The sequence below is a fragment of the Chaetura pelagica genome, unplaced genomic scaffold (genome assembly GCF_000747805.2).
Source record: "Chaetura pelagica isolate M959 unplaced genomic scaffold, ChaPel_1.0 scaffold356, whole genome shotgun sequence".
NCBI classification, from domain to species: Eukaryota; Metazoa; Chordata; class Aves; order Apodiformes; family Apodidae; genus Chaetura; species Chaetura pelagica.
Window position 1 is genome coordinate 5,271,245 of NW_009953964.1, and position 17,126 is coordinate 5,288,370.

Consider the following 17,126-nt stretch of genomic DNA (forward strand, 5'->3'; position numbering starts at 1 on the left):
TGGTTTGAACCTTTTTGATAATTAACCCTTTTTTTTTTTTTCTTTTTTTTTTTTTTTTTTTTTTTTTCCCAGTGGGGGCACAGGCATCTGTAGAGCAAATTTACTACTTTAGCAAAACTTTTGCTGCAGTTTCCATATCCAGAGGGACTGCCTGTCCTCCCCTCCTCCTCTCAGCTTTACTAGAGAACGGTGCCTTTTCTTCTTCCTCCCACAAGCCTGGCCTGCTGGGTCTCTTTGTTCCCCTGGGGCACCAGCAAAATGTTGCTGTCACTTTGGCTGCTGTGTGTGTCTGCAGCTTCTCTGGGCAAGCACACCTCCTGCCCATGGCAGCCGAAGCCAGGGACAGATTTTAAAAATTCATTTCTTCCTTCCTTTATGCACATACAGGCACCCCCTGAGTTCACATTCCTGCCATTTCTCCCTAACAGCCCTTGGCTAAAGGGAGCACATTTTGGAGTGTTTCAAGGACAGTTCAACTCTGCTGCCGTGGATGTTTCCATTGCTGGGGTGAAGGGCCAAGTGCAGGGGGAGTAACCCCACCTGTCCCTGCCACAGGACAGGGGAAGCATCACCAATGGGAGAGGGGGAAACAGCAGAACCCACGTCCTGTGTGGGGGCTGAATCCAGCTCTGCTGAGTAGGCAAAGGGCCATGATTCCCATCCAGCCTAGAAGGTGCATGACAATGAGCTGGGACCTGAGCAGATGAGGAAGCATGTCCTGCTCACAAGGCTGAGCCTGCAGCAGCTTCCCCAGCCCCTCCTTAGTCTATTATCACTGAAGCTCTGGGATGTGTGCTCGTAGGGGCGGCACTGGCAGTTGCAGTAATGGATTCCTTCCTGCCCAGGAACTGACAGGAACTCCAGGCACGCACCAGCCCCAGTGAATCAGAGAAGGGAAAACTGGGCTAAAATGGGAATCAGCCCTGATGGGATCTGACTGTGCCAACTTGTCTCCAGAAAGGGCTAATTGGAAGGTCCTGCTTAGGGCCATAGAGCTGGCAGCATTGGAGGGTAAAAGTTCTTTGTTTGGTCCCAAGTGCCAGAAGAAGGTGCTGGGCAGAACCATGTTTCCATCATAGCAGCAGGGACCAGATCACTTTGTTGCTCTTGTTTCCATAAGTTCAAAGTGCAAACTCATATCCAGTGTCTCCCAGAAGCAAGTATCTTCTCTTCCTGCTTCCCCGTAGCTTTCCGTGTCCTTGCCCTTCCTTGTAGTTGGGCTGTACCAGGAACAAATACTTTCCTGTCACCCTTGCATGGTGTTTTTGGGGTGATAGGGACATGAACTCCTGAGCCAGGTGACAGAGGATTTAATAGAAAAAAGGAAGACTCAGGTCTCTGCTCCAAGATGGAGTGGCTGCCCCACCTAGGAAACCATTACAGGAGCTTTTGCTGGTAAACTGGAGGTCTCTGAGTTGATGGATGTTGGTTTGGATAAGGATGTTTGCTGGCTTGTGGCTTTTGAGCCACGTCCTACTATCCAGACAAATTACAGCTTGTATAATGAATTGTTTGTTTTGCAGTTCTCCTGGTGCCTACGTGCAGATCCACCAGGAGCTCAGGCTCCATCTCAGCTCCAAAATAATGGTCTCCTTTCCTCTGCTGAGAACTCTCTTTCCTAGATGACAGCAGACAGAAATATCAGAGGGGCTGAATCTATTCTGCAAAAATAATCTTTGCTGCAGCGCAAGCCCCTTGCATGGACAGAGCAGTTGATTTTCTGTGCTGACAGGGCAGCTTTCTGAGCCAGAAGGTTCAGCTTGGCTGACTCTCCAGTGGTTACATACAGGGGTAGCACCAGCACAACAGCGTGGGGGACAGGAGCTCCATTCATGGAGCATTTGCTAAACATCAGTTTTCTCAAACAAGAGCTCTGTTGTACCCCAGTTCTTGGTCTGTCTCTGCATAAATTTGCTAAGACTTCTAATGTCTTCAAGCTTGCTGGATACTTACAAGATAAACTACTTCCTGATAGCTATTTTGGTGGCATTACAGATTACAGAGGATTTTTTTATTTCTTTACAAGAGCTTGGGTATTTTCTGTGGGCAATATTTTCTTGGAATGGTGACCTCAGATCCGTCTCATCTTGCATGTTGATCCTGGTTCCTGTGTGGTTGGCTGTGCAGCAGCTGGAGTTGTCCTCCTTATGTTGGTGCTCCACTGGCCCTCTCTTGCTCCATGAGCTGGCTGTGGTCAGGGCTGTGGGGCAGCAGGGGTGTGAGGTCCCTGAGCTACATGTTGGGGCACCTTCCTCCTGTGAGTCCCACTGCAAGGTGGGTTTTCCTGCATGGCAGCCCCAGAGCCACCTCCCTGCAGCACAACCACCATCTGCCTAGCCTGGCAGCCACCAAGCATCAGTGCCTTGGGAAGAGATTAAAGTCAAACAAGCTCGTAGCAGTTCTTCTCTAAACACTGTCCAAGCTTTTAGGGTTTTTCTGGGTTTATAACTAATGTTTTTTAATTAGCCGTTCTTGCCTGAATTATGCCCCTGTAAGTCCCATGAAGATTTTCAGTGTCTGCCCTTCAGTAAGGAGTTTAACAGCTCCCCTACATACTGCTGAAGAACAGCCAGCTTCTGTTTGTTCTGAAGGGCCCTCCCAAGCTGTTAGCTTTGCTTCATGCCCACACCACAGCCTTGTGCTCCCCATCTCATTCTTTCCCATCACTGGATCCAGAGGGATGCTGTCTGATACACTAGAGAAGATGCTTGAGAATCCTGACACTTTTTTTCCTAAAAAAAGGGGCATGAGGAATATTACTTGGTGCTGAGTCCTTCATGTGTAAGAGTTTCCTTTCAGGATTGCACTGGGGGATAATTAGGTTTGTGAAGGACACTGAACTGAGGCTGCTGCACTCTAAGACTATCTTGTTGGCTTAGTGCTACCAATGAGACTCCAGTCCCACAGAAACCCTTCCTTGCCTTCAGTGTTCCGAAAAAGGAGCTGGGAAAGTCCTGAGAAGCAGCTGGAGAACTCGTGGTGGCTTTTACCACCTGGGAAGCTTGTGGGGCTGTTTGGTGGCACACAGCTGTAGCTGTGTAGTGATGCCTTGTAATTGTGCTGGGACTGCCTGGTTCATCTGCACAGCCTGGCTGTTTTGGGGGTGAGAGCCAAATGAGTTTCACAGTGGACTGCAGAGGGGCCTTTCCTTCTTCTCCTCTTCTGGAGCCACTGGTTTCCAGGAAGCAGTGCACATGAGCTCTGCTGCATGCCTTTCTCTGGTCCACAGGGAGTGGAGGAGGAGGAGGAGGAGATGCTGCTGGGAGTTTATTGCTGTTTCCTGTCTTGTCTGAGCTCTTGTCCCCTCTGAGGTGGTGGGCTGGGGCTGCTGCTCTTCAGACCTGCAGTTCTTTGTATCTGTGCCAGGAACAACCCAGCAGCAAAGTGAAATTGCAGCTCTTTCCTTGCGCCCTCAATCAGATGGAGCAGCCAGTGAAAGGAAACAGGGGGATGAGTTACAGTAATAGGTTTAGCAGATGGCAGGGGAAACAGTTATTTCCATCAGCACCCTCCTGTCAGCACAAGAGTGCCATGCCCACCTGCTGATCTCTAGCGTGCTCATCTGGCCTTGCTTTGCCTCCCATCCCCACTGTGCACATGAGCTGGGGGCTTATTTAATGGGGCTTATTGATAAACTCTGATTTAGCTCTGCAGTGCAGTCTCTGCTTAGAAATATCTTTGGGATGTTCTGTCCAGAACATATTCCTCCATTGGTCTTTGCACCTGGGACATGGTATTCAGGTCCTTGCACAGTTCTGTGGTCTCAGAACTTAATAGATAGTCTCCAATTTCTAGAAAACTATGTCCCATTTGTTCCTAGTCCATCTTTGTTGCATATCATTTAGTTTTATTGATAGGTCCATGGATGACTACCAGAGGTTTAAGGTGCAAAGAGAAGGGGGAACTGGGAGGATAAGGCATTGCCAGCAAAATGCATTGCCAGGGGGGTGGGCAGTCATCAAAGGCGGCCAAGTCCCAGCATCACCCTGTGGCTCCAGAGGAATTAAATGTCTGTAGTAATTATGGTCTGAAAATGCAGATAAGCTTGAAAGAGAACAAAGGGTAGCCCAGCTCTGCCTGCCTTTCTTGCTGAGCACAGAGGGATTTCTCTGCCTGCCTGCAAACAAAGAGGAGGGAGGAGAAGAGATAGTTTTGCCAGTGGACTTGATAAGCAGATGAAGGGGCTCCTGGAGTCCCCTTGGGCTGGTCCAGCCACCTTCCAAGCAGTGGTCAGGCAGCTTGAAGCTTCAGGAGGGTCCCCTTATCAGCAGGGCAATGTTTTCCTTCTTGGAAGCTCCAGTGCCTGCTCTGTTCTTGTTACTCTTCCTGGAAGTAACAAGGATCAATGTGTGTCTCCTCATACCAGAATATTTCATCTTGGCCAGATAGGCTTGCTCTGCCACATGTGTGAGTGTGAGGAGCAGGGAAAGCAGTCTCCTCCCTAGGTGGGCAGGGAGCAGGTTTCCATCGCCCCACACTACAGCAGCACTTCAAGGCCACAGCAGCTAATTATGTGACAGCGCTGAGAGTTCTTTGGTAGCAACATGGACAGCTGTGGTTGGCCTGGGGACAGAGCTGGGGCATTAGTTTGGGTTTCAGGCTGGTTGGGTGTCTTGGTGTGTTACCCATGATTTTTTGAGGCTTTTCTGGGCCAATGTTTTCTTTCAATTGATGTTTGTTTTTCAATCATGAAATGCCTGAGAATTTCATTGTGCCTGAAGAGGGTTGTGCTTGTGTCCTGGGTTTGAGGCTCTTCAGTGACCATGTTTCTTGGCAACATTCAGATAAGACAAGGGATGGAGAATCTGTGGTTTCTAACCCAGCTCATCAGCGGTGTGGCCAGTGGTGGCTGTAGCAAGAGGACTTGGGATGGAGCTACTTCATTGCCTCCTTATAACCACCGATAGCTCCTGCTTGATCTGTCCTGGAAGCACTTTTTTTCTGTAGTGCAGCCCTGGATTCATTCTCTCCACAACAGCTGAATGACTTCCTCTGTTTTGGGGTCTAAATGTTTGCCCCTTTCCCAGCCAGTCCTCATACATGTCCTCAGGAGAGGTGCAGGACATGGAGAAACTTCAGTATTTCCTTTTTTGTCCCTCTTCAAAGTGGTCCCCACTTCTATGGGAGCTGAGGTCTGTGGTGGGAGCAGTTCTGGGGGTTTGGGTTTTCCCAGCTCCTGATTCTGCTGCCAGTTTTTCCCAAGCCACCCACTTTAACCAAGTGCCATGGTGGGAGTTGTGGCTGTCAGAGCAAGCCACCAAGGAGCCCAGGCCAGCAACTGAGCCTCACCCTGGGGAAGACAAAAGCATTATATTACTAAGTGTCTGTGTGTGTGGAAACTGGGTGCTGGCAAGGTGGGTAATGTCCCATGTCATCTGTGGGGATGTTGGCTGAGGGAGGTCAGTGGTTCCATGTGGGTTTGTCATTTGGCCAACAACCAACCCAACGGCCCCATCCTTTGCTGATGCTCTTCCTTTTCTTTTTCAGGGAGCCCATTGGAAAGAAGAGGTCTGGTAAGGACTCCTTTCCTCCGTGACTGTTCCACCAGATCCTCTTGTCACCTACTGCTGTGGTCTCCTCGAGTGGGACAAGGGTCTGGCCACATGGTGGGCCAACCCCTGGCTATACTCTCCTTTGGGGTGTGGGGCTTCCCAACACGATGTGCCCCCACTGTCTACCCTGGGTTTCACTGCAACCTCAAAGTCCTGGTCTTACCCTTGTGCCTCCTAAGGTGGGACAGACGCCCGCAGTTCTCCAGCTGCACTGGCCTCCCTCTTCACTCATTAATGAAGTTGTTGCCACCATGGTTGCCACCCCCTGTCCATTTCCTGCCCTGCCTCATGCCTTGTCTCCCCTCATTTTGTTCCCCCATCAGGGTTTATCCAGAGAACGGCCTCTTTCCTGCAGAGAGGTAGTAACAGCTGCTCGCTGCCCAGCCCTGCTCTTGCTTTGCCTTTTGCTGGGGGGGCTGCCTGCTCGGGCTGGGTGGGCAAGCCCCTTGCAAAGAACCTGTCACATCCCCCGTAGCTTTCTGTGGTGGCTGGTGGACACGGGGCAGTAGTGGAGAGGAGGTAGAGCGGGCTCGGGGCAGCTGTCAGTACAGCTCCACGTGCAGGGGCTCTGTTGTGGGTCTTGGGTGAAGGATGGGGCTTGGTCTGCAGCCAGGAGGATGGGGATGCAAAATTTCCCAAGTCCAAAAGAGGGTCTGAGCTGCACAGTGGATGCAGTGGTACGTTCTGATTGATGATTGCACCAGCTGGGACCCTTTGCGTGAATGGTTGGGTCTGGGATGCACTACCCCTGGTCCTCAAGAGAGGGGGGCATCTCTGAAAGACCCCCTAGTTGGTGTAGTTTAGCAGTTATCTGAGCTTCCTCTCCTTGAGAAAGAGAAGGAGAGAGGAAGGGAAGAGCCTTCAGTCTGTGAATTAGGGAGGGCATCTTTCAACTACTGGAACTACAGAAGGTACAGAAATAGCTTGAGGGTCCTTGGGAAGGAAGGTCTGAGTCTTGGCTGGATGGAGATTCTGCTGAAATAGGTTGTGGAAAAGTTTTTGGCCTGAGAGTTGGCATTGAGAGTTTGGCATTGAGTTGGCATTTGCTCCATGAGCAAATTCACTTTTGTAGATAAGTGGGTTCTTGGAGGAGAGAGAAAAGGTACAAGGGAGTATCAAATACTTAATTCCACCTTCTTTTCTACTCTATCTGCAGAGCATCCCTCCCTCAAGAACTGATGGTGTCACAGCCTCTTACCTCTGACTAGCTGTAGGATGCATATGAAAAGTTCAGATGTTGTCTGTGAAATAGTGGCTTCTGGTTTTGCTCTGTTCTCATGGGCAGGTCATCACTGGGTGCTCTGCTGATTGACTAGCACAGGTTTGCCACTATAGTTATACCTCTAGCCAATATTTTCTCCTCAAACCCTGGCTGCTGCAAGGTGTTTCTGCCCAAGCTGGACCTTGGGATGGTTGTTTTTTAGCTCTAATGAGCTATTTGCAAACACAGACTGCAGTTTTTGTACTAGTTTTCTTGTACTGAAGCGGTGGGTCCTCAACTAGCTTTGGAGGCAGAAAGAAGTCTCTGGTTGTGGGTGGGACAAAAACAGGCAGAGAACAGGGAGAGTTTGGGTAACCAAGGCAGAGCCTGTCCTGGCAGGACAGGGTGCAGTGTTTTGCCCATGACATCTGGCATGTGTGCAGGAGCCATCAGGGAAAGATGTTTGCATACAGAAGGGTTACAAAGGGCTGATGCCCTGTGCCAGATGTGTTGGGACTTCTCTCGCTGTCTTGCATTTTCTTGGCAGCAGAAACAGAATTTGGTTCTGCTGCTGTCACCCCGAATCTCTTTCTACCTTGTGGGGGTCCCTGACTGTTGATCAGGTTCTCAAGCCAGGCACAAAAAAAGGCTCTTTCAATAGAGGATCCCCCTAAGGTGGGGGCAAGCAATTGCTGTTCAGGAGCAAAACCAGTGAGAATTCTCTCCCAATTGCTTATTTCTCCCAGCATTGCCAGAGAGGGGGTGAGCTGCTCTTCAGGAGAGTGTTGGAACGACCTCCTGAGCTCCTGGCACAGGAACCCTGTTTTGACGTGGGATTAAGCAAACACTGGGATATGAAGTGAGCTAAATTGCTGCCTGTCCTCAGGCTCTTGTAGTGACCAAGAGACTCAAGTGACATTTGCTGTTGCAATGAGGGCCCAGTGTAAGTGAGCATTGGAAAGAAAATCTGTTTCCTCTGCTGAGTTTTTTTTTTGCCAGGATTTGTAATCCCTCATGTCTGTGAGCCTTAGGCATGGGCCCAGACTTTATGCAGCCTGCAGCTTGCAGGGGGGTGGATTATTCCCCAGACTCTGAAGACTGACTTGGCCACTGATTTAGGTATGTCTAAAAGTAGTCATCATATCAGTCCCCAAGACTGTTTTGAGCATTTCTGTTCACTCCTCCTCTTGCAGATAAACAGAAAGCACAGATGGAGAGTCATGGGTTCAGTGCAGCACTGACAGTGCAGGGGAACCTAAAACTATCTCTCAAGTTTATATTTGGGTGGAGCTATCCAAGGAGCCTGGCAGAGGACCCCCCTGCCAGCTTTATTTCAGATGCTTTCTTGTGTGGCCACATCCTTTTGCTGTGCTATGCAGTGAGCCTGCAATGCTGCAGAGATCCCAAACCCCAGTGTTTAGTCTGATGAGAGAGTGAAAACACAGCTGTCATATCCCACAGCAGCCATAGGGGGACTTTTCTAAAACTCCACTGGTATTTCCATGTGATTATTTTCCAGTTCTGGAAAAATCCTTGGAGAGATGAGAAGTAGTCTTGTGAAGAGTACAGCACAACGTGCCCATTTCATATGAGAGCAGGAAGAAACTCACTTTTGCAGTACTGATCTTCACAAATTCATCAGGTCTGGGGGAAGATGGCTGTCCTGAGAGCATGGGACAGATTAGCACAGGCCAGAGGACTGGAAGGTTCTCCAAGTAAGGGGTGTTGAGGATAAACAGTCTGTGCTCTTGCCTACATCTCTCTCCAGAATGCACTCTCTTGTGGGCTCTGGACTGTACTACTGCTCAGAGCTCCCAGCTGCAGAACTTTAGTACCGTCTCTCATCTTAGATGGCAAGGTTTACACCATTGCTATATTTAAGATACTAAATCTGCCCATAAATAGGATGTTTGTTGTTAACTTGAGTGTATATTTTTGTGGTTGAGGACGATTATGCCAGGTGAAGATGTTCCTGAAAATTCCTCCTACTTCTTCCTCCAAGCTCAGTTTACCACTTCTGTTGTTGGTTTAATAGGTACATTGGAGGATCCAGAATTGTCTTCTGAAACTACAAATAGCCTCAAGCAATTGATGTAATTATAGGAAGTGTGGCAGAAACTAGAGTACATCTCTCATCCTATAGCTGTTATTCTTCTCTCAGAGCCTGGGTAGATCCTCTGATCACTTTAAGGACAAACCTTTAATTGAGCTAGTAGAACAGATAGTCCCAGCATCCACCATTCACTTTAGAGGACTATTTTTAATTGTCTGGTGCCCCACCTCTGGACTTTGGCATGGGGAAAGCTTTCATTAGTGGTAACACAACCTCTGCACTCAGCCAGCTCACCTGGAGCTCTGCAGACTGCTGTTTATAGCCTCATCTTCCTTTAAGTAAGGCTGCCCTGAAAGTAACTTGTTCATTTAAATCTTTGTTGTGGTCTTTCTTTGTCAGAGCCAGTTTGAGAGGTTGTGACCTTGGGCACAGGAGATCTTTGTGGGGGAGCAGAACATTCTAGGATTGCTGAAGACCTGCTAGATCTTATAAATCTCTACTCATCTCTCATTCCATCTACTCTAGGATTGTGCCTTGCAATAGGTTCTCCCACAGGAAATCTCTCTTGTCAGGCTGAGACCTCTCAGGTGATGGGGAAGCTGTTGCAGTGTAGGTGCATTTGCTCCTGGAAACTTCTTCCTGATGTGTAGCCTGAATTAGTCTTTGCTGCATTTTGCCTTTATGTCCCAAAGAACCATCACTCTCTTGCTCACACCCACCAGTGACAGGGAGGTGACTGTCCCCTGTATCTGCCGTGGGACTTCAGCCCAGCCCTGGAGGCTCCTGGCTTAGGGTACAGGCACAGCCCCTCTGAATTCAACCTAACACACTGGGATCGGGTGTGTGGTTCTTTTGTATCGCTCTGACCTGTAATAATTAACGCTGTCCTATTTCCAAAGCACTTGGCAAATATTAATTAACTCTTCCTGCCCCTGGGGAGAACTGGGCCATTATAGCAGAGCTGGGTGGGGCTGCCCAGGCTGGGCTCGACACGGGCACAGGCAGCCCCTGCTCCCGGGGGTCGGCAGAGCCCGGGGTCACCTCGTGGTCTCCCTGCACACAACAAGCTCGTGTGGGAAAAGGGCAGCTTTACTGGGTGTTCGGGGACAGCCTTGGGGCCACCTCTCTAAAGCAGGGACGGGAAACGGCAGCGCCAGGCGAAGGGGCATCTGTGGCCGGAGCGCTCTCCTAAGTGTCACCTGCTGGCAAAAGAAAAGCCCCCCGGGCCCCGGTTGCTGGTGCCCCGGCACCGAGGGGCTGCGGTCCCGCAGTCCCTGCCCTGTCCCGCGGTGCCTGCCCTGTCCCGCGGTGCCTGCCCTGTCCCGCGGTGCCTGCCCTGTCCCGCGGTGCCTGCCCTGTCCCGCGGTGCCTGCCCTGTCCCGCGGTGCCTGCCCTGTCCCGCGGTGCCTGCCCTGTCCCGCGGTGCCTGCCCTGTCCCGCGGTGCCTGCCCTGTCCCGCGGTGCCTGCCCTGTCCCGCGGTGCCTGCCCTGTCCCGCGGTGCCTGCCCTGTCCCGCGGTGCCTGCCCTGTCCCGCGGTGCCTGCCCTGTCCCGCGGTGCCTGCCCTGTCCCGCGGTGCCTGCCCTGTCCCGCGGTGCCTGCCCTGTCCCGCGGTGCCTGCCCTGTCCCGCGGTGCCTGCCCTGTCCCGCGGTGCCTGCCCTGTCCCGCGGTGCCTGCCCTGTCCCGCGGTGCCTGCCCTGTCCCGCGGTGCCTGCCCTGTCCCGCGGTGCCTGCCCTGTCCCGCGGTGCCTGCCCTGTCCCGCGGTGCCTGCCCTGTCCCGCGGTGCCTGCCCTGTCCCGCGGTGCCTGCCCTGTCCCGCGGTGCCTGCCCTGTCCCGCGGTGCCTGCCCTGTCCCGCGGTGCCTGCCCTGTCCCGCGGTGCCTGCCCTGTCCCGCGGTGCCTGCCCTGTCCCGCGGTGCCTGCCCTGTCCCGCGGTGCCTGCCCTGTCCCGCGGTGCCTGCCCTGTCCCGCGGTGCCTGCCCTGTCCCGCGGTGCCTGCCCTGTCCCGCGGTGCCTGCCCTGTCCCGCGGTGCCTGCCCTGTCCCGCGGTGCCTGCCCTGTCCCGCGGTGCCTGCCCTGTCCCGCGGTGCCTGCCCTGTCCCGCGGTGCCTGCCCTGTCCCGCGGTGCCTGCCCTGTCCCGCGGTGCCTGCCCTGTCCCGCGGTGCCTGCCCTGTCCCGCGGTGCCTGCCCTGTCCCGCGGTGCCTGCCCTGTCCCGCGGTGCCTGCCCTGTCCCGCGGTGCCTGCCCTGTCCCGCGGTGCCTGCCCTGTCCCGCGGTGCCTGCCCTGTCCCGCGGTGCCTGCCCTGTCCCGCGGTGCCTGCCCTGTCCCGCGGTGCCTGCCCTGTCCCGCGGTGCCTGCCCTGTCCCGCGGTGCCTGCCCTGTCCCGCGGTGCCTGCCCTGTCCCGCGGTGCCTGCCCTGTCCCGCGGTGCCTGCCCTGTCCCGCGGTGCCTGCCCTGTCCCGCGGTGCCTGCCCTGTCCCGCGGTGCCTGCCCTGTCCCGCGGTGCCTGCCCTGTCCCGCGGTGCCTGCCCTGTCCCGCACTGCCCTGTCCCGCAGTGCCACCTGCAGCCCGCCCGGCTCCGCGCAGCCGCCGCCTCCTCCCGGCACGGATGGGGCTGCTTTCAGGGCACGGGAGAGCTTTGCTCCGGGGGAATCCCACCCTTTCGCTCCTGCCTGGGTTTTTTGTTGTTTTTTTTTTGTTTTTCTGATACGGACTTGCAGGAGGAGCTGAGCAGAGTTAGTGGAGCAAACAGCAGAGAGAGCAAACCCTGCTGGCAAGGGAAAATCATAGACTTCTTTTGGTTGGAAAAGACCTTTGAGATCAAGTTCAGCTGTAACCCAGCACGGTGCCAAATCCACCACTACCCCATGTCCCCAGGCACCACATCTACATGTATTTTAAATACCTCCAGGGATGGTGACTTCACCACTGTCCTTGGCAGCCTGTTCCAGTGCCTGACAACCCTTTCATTAAAGAAATCTTTCCTAATATCAAATGTGAACCTCCCCTGGCACAGCTTGAGGCCACTTGCTCTTGTTCTATTATCTGTTACTTGGAAAAACAAACCAACACTGCCCTTGTTCCAGCCTCCTCTCAGGTAGTTGTAAAGACCACAAAAGTCTCCCCTTGGCCTCCTTTTCTCCAGGCTAAACACCCCCAGTTCCTTCAGCCTCTCCTTGTAAGACTTGTTCTCCAGACCATTCACCATCTCTGTTGTTCTTCTCTGAACATTCCTTCTTGTGTTGAGGGGTCTAAGGCTGAACACAGTGTTTGAGGTGCAGCCTCACCAGTGCCACAACAATCAGTTGTGAGAAGGTGACTGAAATGCCTAAGGGTAGTGATGACAAGGGGATGCTGCTCTGTCCTACAAACACCCTCTGCCCGGGTGTCCAGACCCTTTAGCCAGGCCCTGCAAAACTTACTGCAGGTTGTGTGTATTGAGTTGGGGTCTGAGTGGGTCTGTGCACTGGGCCAGCTGATGCCAGTGCACAGGAGACTGTCCCGAGCCCCCCTTGGCCTCCACCAACAGGGACCAGGCTGCTGTGTGCACCCATGGCGGTGGTGGGGTTGCTTGGATGGCTCTGTCTGTGAGCAGGAAGGTGGGTAGCAAGTGAAAGATCTCACCTGGCTGTACCCATCTCACCTGGCTGCTGGTTTGGTCTTTGTCCTCCTCACTCTGCCCAGGTTTCTGGCTCACGTCTCTCACGCTGGGGTCCCCAGGGTGTCCTGGAGCTGCTTGCAGGCCAGCAGGTGCTCGGGAGCGATGGCCCACACTCTTGGGAGCTGGTGCTGACCCCACCACACGGGTCGGTTCTTGTCCCCCCTGTGCAGGAGCTGACTCTGCATCGGTCGACCCCTTGGTGCTGGAGCAGTATGTCGTGGTGGCAGAGTACCAGAAGCAGGAGAGCTCCGAGATCAGCTTGTGCGTGGGCCAGTTGGTGGATATCATTGAGAAGAATGAATCAGGTACAGAGTTTGACTTGGCAGAGGGCTTCGGGTTTACTCTGCGTAGCAGAGCAGGGGGCAGGAATAGCAATTGCCAGTGTTTTCCTAATAGGACCTTCGGCAAAACATCCTCCAGGCACCTCACAGGGATGTCCTTGGATGGTCAGTTGAGGTGGGACTTGGAGGAAGCAGCTTCAGTCTTGCAGGCCGTGTGTATGAGCATAGACAGGACTTTGGGGCTGTCTCTAAAGGAAGGGTCCCTGATTACCCGTGTGTTCAGCGCCAGGCACGTCTGTCTTTTGCAATCTCTACTTAATTCTTCTTTGTGCTGAAAAAGTTGGTTGATGGTCCTGAGGACAAAAGCCATTCCCAGAGCTGGCAGGCTTGTTTTATTGATGGTAGGGGACACTCTCATGGTCCCATGAAAGCCCCCATTGTGCATTCACAGCTCCTGCCTCCAGACACCATGAAGCACTCGGGCGTGGAGGGGGGGCAGGCAGCCAAGCCAGGCACTTGCTTCCAAACTTAAGTTTGCTCTTAACCTCTGCAGAGGGATTGAGTCATGTCATGGGCCCAACTTCTGGAGTTTGTTGGGAAGGGGAATTTATTCCCTGCAGTTAACGTAAGTTCTTCAGGGGGTTTAAAGATAAATTGTAAAAACAGATTTTACAATTCTGGAGACCTGGTCCCCAGAGGATTAGTTGCACCAGCATCTGTGTTTGAGAATGAGGAAGATAAAAGCAACCCTGAAGCAAGTGAAACTTCCTAGCACAGTCAATTAAAAAGATTTGGCAAATTGTTTTTTTATCAAATGTCAGTTTTCCCTTCCATGCAGGTAGCTGCTGCTTCCCTCCCTGATAATCTAGTTGTCTTTCTAAATGACTCACTGGTGAGGTTCTGAGGATAATTCTCAGTCTTTGGGTTTTTTTTCTCCCTAAAGACACAAATAGCTTGTGCTTTTAATAACTGAAGGGGGCACACTTTTATTCTGATTGGGCATCCAGGGTGGCCCAGAATTGCTCATGGTCACTATGGAGCTGTTAGGTTTCTACTGGGAGAGCTCATATTTAATTCCTACATTTGCTCTTAGCTTTTAAAATTTGCATTTCCCACAAATGTAAAGAAGGTGAGAGCACAGCAGGAGCCAGGTATCAATTTGAGTGACAGAGCAGGGAGAGCTTTGCTCCGGGGGAATCCCACCCTTTCGCTCCTGCCTGGGTTTTTTGTTGTTTTTTTTTTGTTTTTCTGATACGGACTTGCAGGAGGAGCTGAGCAGAGTTAGTGGAGCAAACAGCAGAGAGAGCAAACCCTGCTGGCAAGGGAAAATCATAGACTTCTTTTGGTTGGAAAAGACCTTTGAGATCAAGTTCAGCTGTAACCCAGCACGGTGCCAAATCCACCACTACCCCATGTCCCCAGGCACCACATCTACATGTATTTTAAATACCTCCAGGGATGGTGACTTCACCACTGTCCTTGGCAGCCTGTTCCAGTGCCTGACAACCCTTTCATTAAAGAAATCTTTCCTAATATCAAATGTGAACCTCCCCTGGCACAGCTTGAGGCCACTTGCTCTTGTTCTATTATCTGTTACTTGGAAAAACAAACCAACACTGCCCTTGTTCCAGCCTCCTCTCAGGTAGTTGTAAAGACCACAAAAGTCTCCCCTTGGCCTCCTTTTCTCCAGGCTAAACACCCCCAGTTCCTTCAGCCTCTCCTTGTAAGACTTGTTCTCCAGACCATTCACCATCTCTGTTGTTCTTCTCTGAACATGCTCCAGCACCTCAGTATCCTTCTTGTGGTGAGGGGTCTAAGGCTGAACACAGTGTTTGAGGTGCAGCCTCACCAGTGCCACAACAATCAGTTGTGAGAAGGTGACTGAAATGCCTAAGGGTAGTGATGACAAGGGGATGCTGCTCTGTCCTACAAACACCCTCTGCCCGGGTGTCCAGACCCTTTAGCCAGGCCCTGCAAAACTTACTGCAGGTTGTGTGTATTGAGTTGGGGTCTGAGTGGGTCTGTGCACTGGGCCAGCTGATGCCAGTGCACAGGAGACTGTCCCGAGCCCCCCTTGGCCTCCACCAACAGGGACCAGGCTGCTGTGTGCACCCATGGCGGTGGTGGGGTTGCTTGGATGGCTCTGTCTGTGAGCAGGAAGGTGGGTAGCAAGTGAAAGATCTCACCTGGCTGTACCCATCTCACCTGGCTGCTGGTTTGGTCTTTGTCCTCCTCACTCTGCCCAGGTTTCTGGCTCACGTCTCTCACGCTGGGGTCCCCAGGGTGTCCTGGAGCTGCTTGCAGGCCAGCAGGTGCTCGGGAGCGATGGCCCACACTCTTGGGAGCTGGTGCTGACCCCACCACACGGGTCGGTTCTTGTCCCCCCTGTGCAGGAGCTGACTCTGCATCGGTCGACCCCTTGGTGCTGGAGCAGTATGTCGTGGTGGCAGAGTACCAGAAGCAGGAGAGCTCCGAGATCAGCTTGTGCGTGGGCCAGTTGGTGGATATCATTGAGAAGAATGAATCAGGTACAGAGTTTGACTTGGCAGAGGGCTTCGGGTTTACTCTGCGTAGCAGAGCAGGGGGCAGGAATAGCAATTGCCAGTGTTTTCCTAATAGGACCTTCGGCAAAACATCCTCCAGGCACCTCACAGGGATGTCCTTGGATGGTCAGTTGAGGTGGGACTTGGAGGAAGCAGCTTCAGTCTTGCAGGCCGTGTGTATGAGCATAGACAGGACTTTGGGGCTGTCTCTAAAGGAAGGGTCCCTGATTACCCGTGTGTTCAGCGCCAGGCACGTCCGTCTTTTGCAATCTCTACTTAATTCTTCTTTGTGCTGAAAAAGTTGGTTGATGGTCCTGAGGACAAAAGCCATTCCCAGAGCTGGCAGGCTTGTTTTATTGATGGTAGGGGACACTCTCATGGTCCCATGAAAGCCCCCATTGTGCATTCACAGCTCCTGCCTCCAGACACCATGAAGCACTCGGGCGTGGAGGGGGGGCAGGCAGCCAAGCCAGGCACTTGCTTCCAAACTTAAGTTTGCTCTTAACCTCTGCAGAGGGATTGAGTCATGTCATGGGCCCAACTTCTGGAGTTTGTTGGGAAGGGGAATTTATTCCCTGCAGTTAACGTAAGTTCTTCAGGGGGTTTAAAGATAAATTGTAAAAACAGATTTTACAATTCTGGAGACCTGGTCCCCAGAGGATTAGTTGCACCAGCATCTGTGTTTGAGAATGAGGAAGATAAAAGCAACCCTGAAGCAAGTGAAACTTCCTAGCACAGTCAATTAAAAAGATTTGGCAAATTGTTTTTTTATCAAATGTCAGTTTTCCCTTCCATGCAGGTAGCTGCTGCTTCCCTCCCTGATAATCTAGTTGTCTTTCTAAATGACTCACTGGTGAGGTTCTGAGGATAATTCTCAGTCTTTGGGTTTTTTTTCTCCCTAAAGACACAAATAGCTTGTGCTTTTAATAACTGAAGGGGGCACACTTTTATTCTGATTGGGCATCCAGGGTGGCCCAGAATTGCTCATGGTCACTATGGAGCTGTTAGGTTTCTACTGGGAGAGCTCATATTTAATTCCTACATTTGCTCTTAGCTTTTAAAATTTGCATTTCCCACAAATGTAAAGAAGGTGAGAGCACAGCAGGAGCCAGGTATCAATTTGAGTGACAGAGCACTGCAACAGGCTGCCCAGAGAGGCTGTGGAGTCTCCTTCTCTGGAGACATGCAAAACCTGCCTGGACGTGTTCCTGTGTGATGTACTCTGGGTGACCCTGCTCTGGCAGGGGGGTTGGACTGGGTGATCTTTCCAGGTCTCTTCCAACCCCTAAGATTCTGTGATTCTGTGGTTTGCAGACAGTGCATTTCATCTGTGTTAATTGGCCTGGGCTTGGTGACCCAGACTGAGGGAAAGTGAATCATGAAGGGAGAAAAAAAAAAACCCAAAAGCAAACACGGTGGCTGGAGCTGCTCAGAGTCCCTCCCATTTTATTAATTTTCTTTTTTTTGGGGGGGGTGACACCTTGTACATTTAGTTAGTGTTCAGCTGTGATTCTCCCATGCTGCTCTCTGTGCTCCTTTCAGATGGCACTTGGCTTTATTGCTTTGGGGTCAACCCAGCCTCCCCTGTCGGCAGCAAGGAGGGGGCAAAGCCCCCCAGGCTCGTGAGTTGGAGGGATGGAGGGAGTTTTTTAGCCCTTGGCTGAGCTGCCTGCTGTTTTCTTCCCAGGCTGGTGGTTTGTGAGCACGTCAGAGGAGCAAGGCTGGGTGCCAGCGACCTGCCTGGAGGCCCAGGATGGTGTCCAGGATGAGTTCTCAATGCAGCCTGATGAAGGTAAGAAGCTGCTGGAGACATCTGCCCCAGCTTCTTCCT

General features: G+C 52.3%; 1 protein-coding gene across 1 annotated transcript in view; it reads left to right on the forward strand.

Annotated features, from left to right (window-relative positions):
- SH3PXD2B (SH3 and PX domains 2B) overlaps positions 1–17,126 on the forward strand; it is a 79,833-nt gene that overhangs the window by 55,181 nt on the left and 7,526 nt on the right. The window contains exons 6-8 of the mRNA XM_010002074.1: positions 5,488–5,513; positions 12,642–12,776; positions 16,983–17,087. Coding sequence (XP_010000376.1) covers positions 5,488–5,513; positions 12,642–12,776; positions 16,983–17,087 — 266 coding nt within the window. The remainder of the gene's footprint in view (positions 1–5,487; positions 5,514–12,641; positions 12,777–16,982; positions 17,088–17,126) is intronic.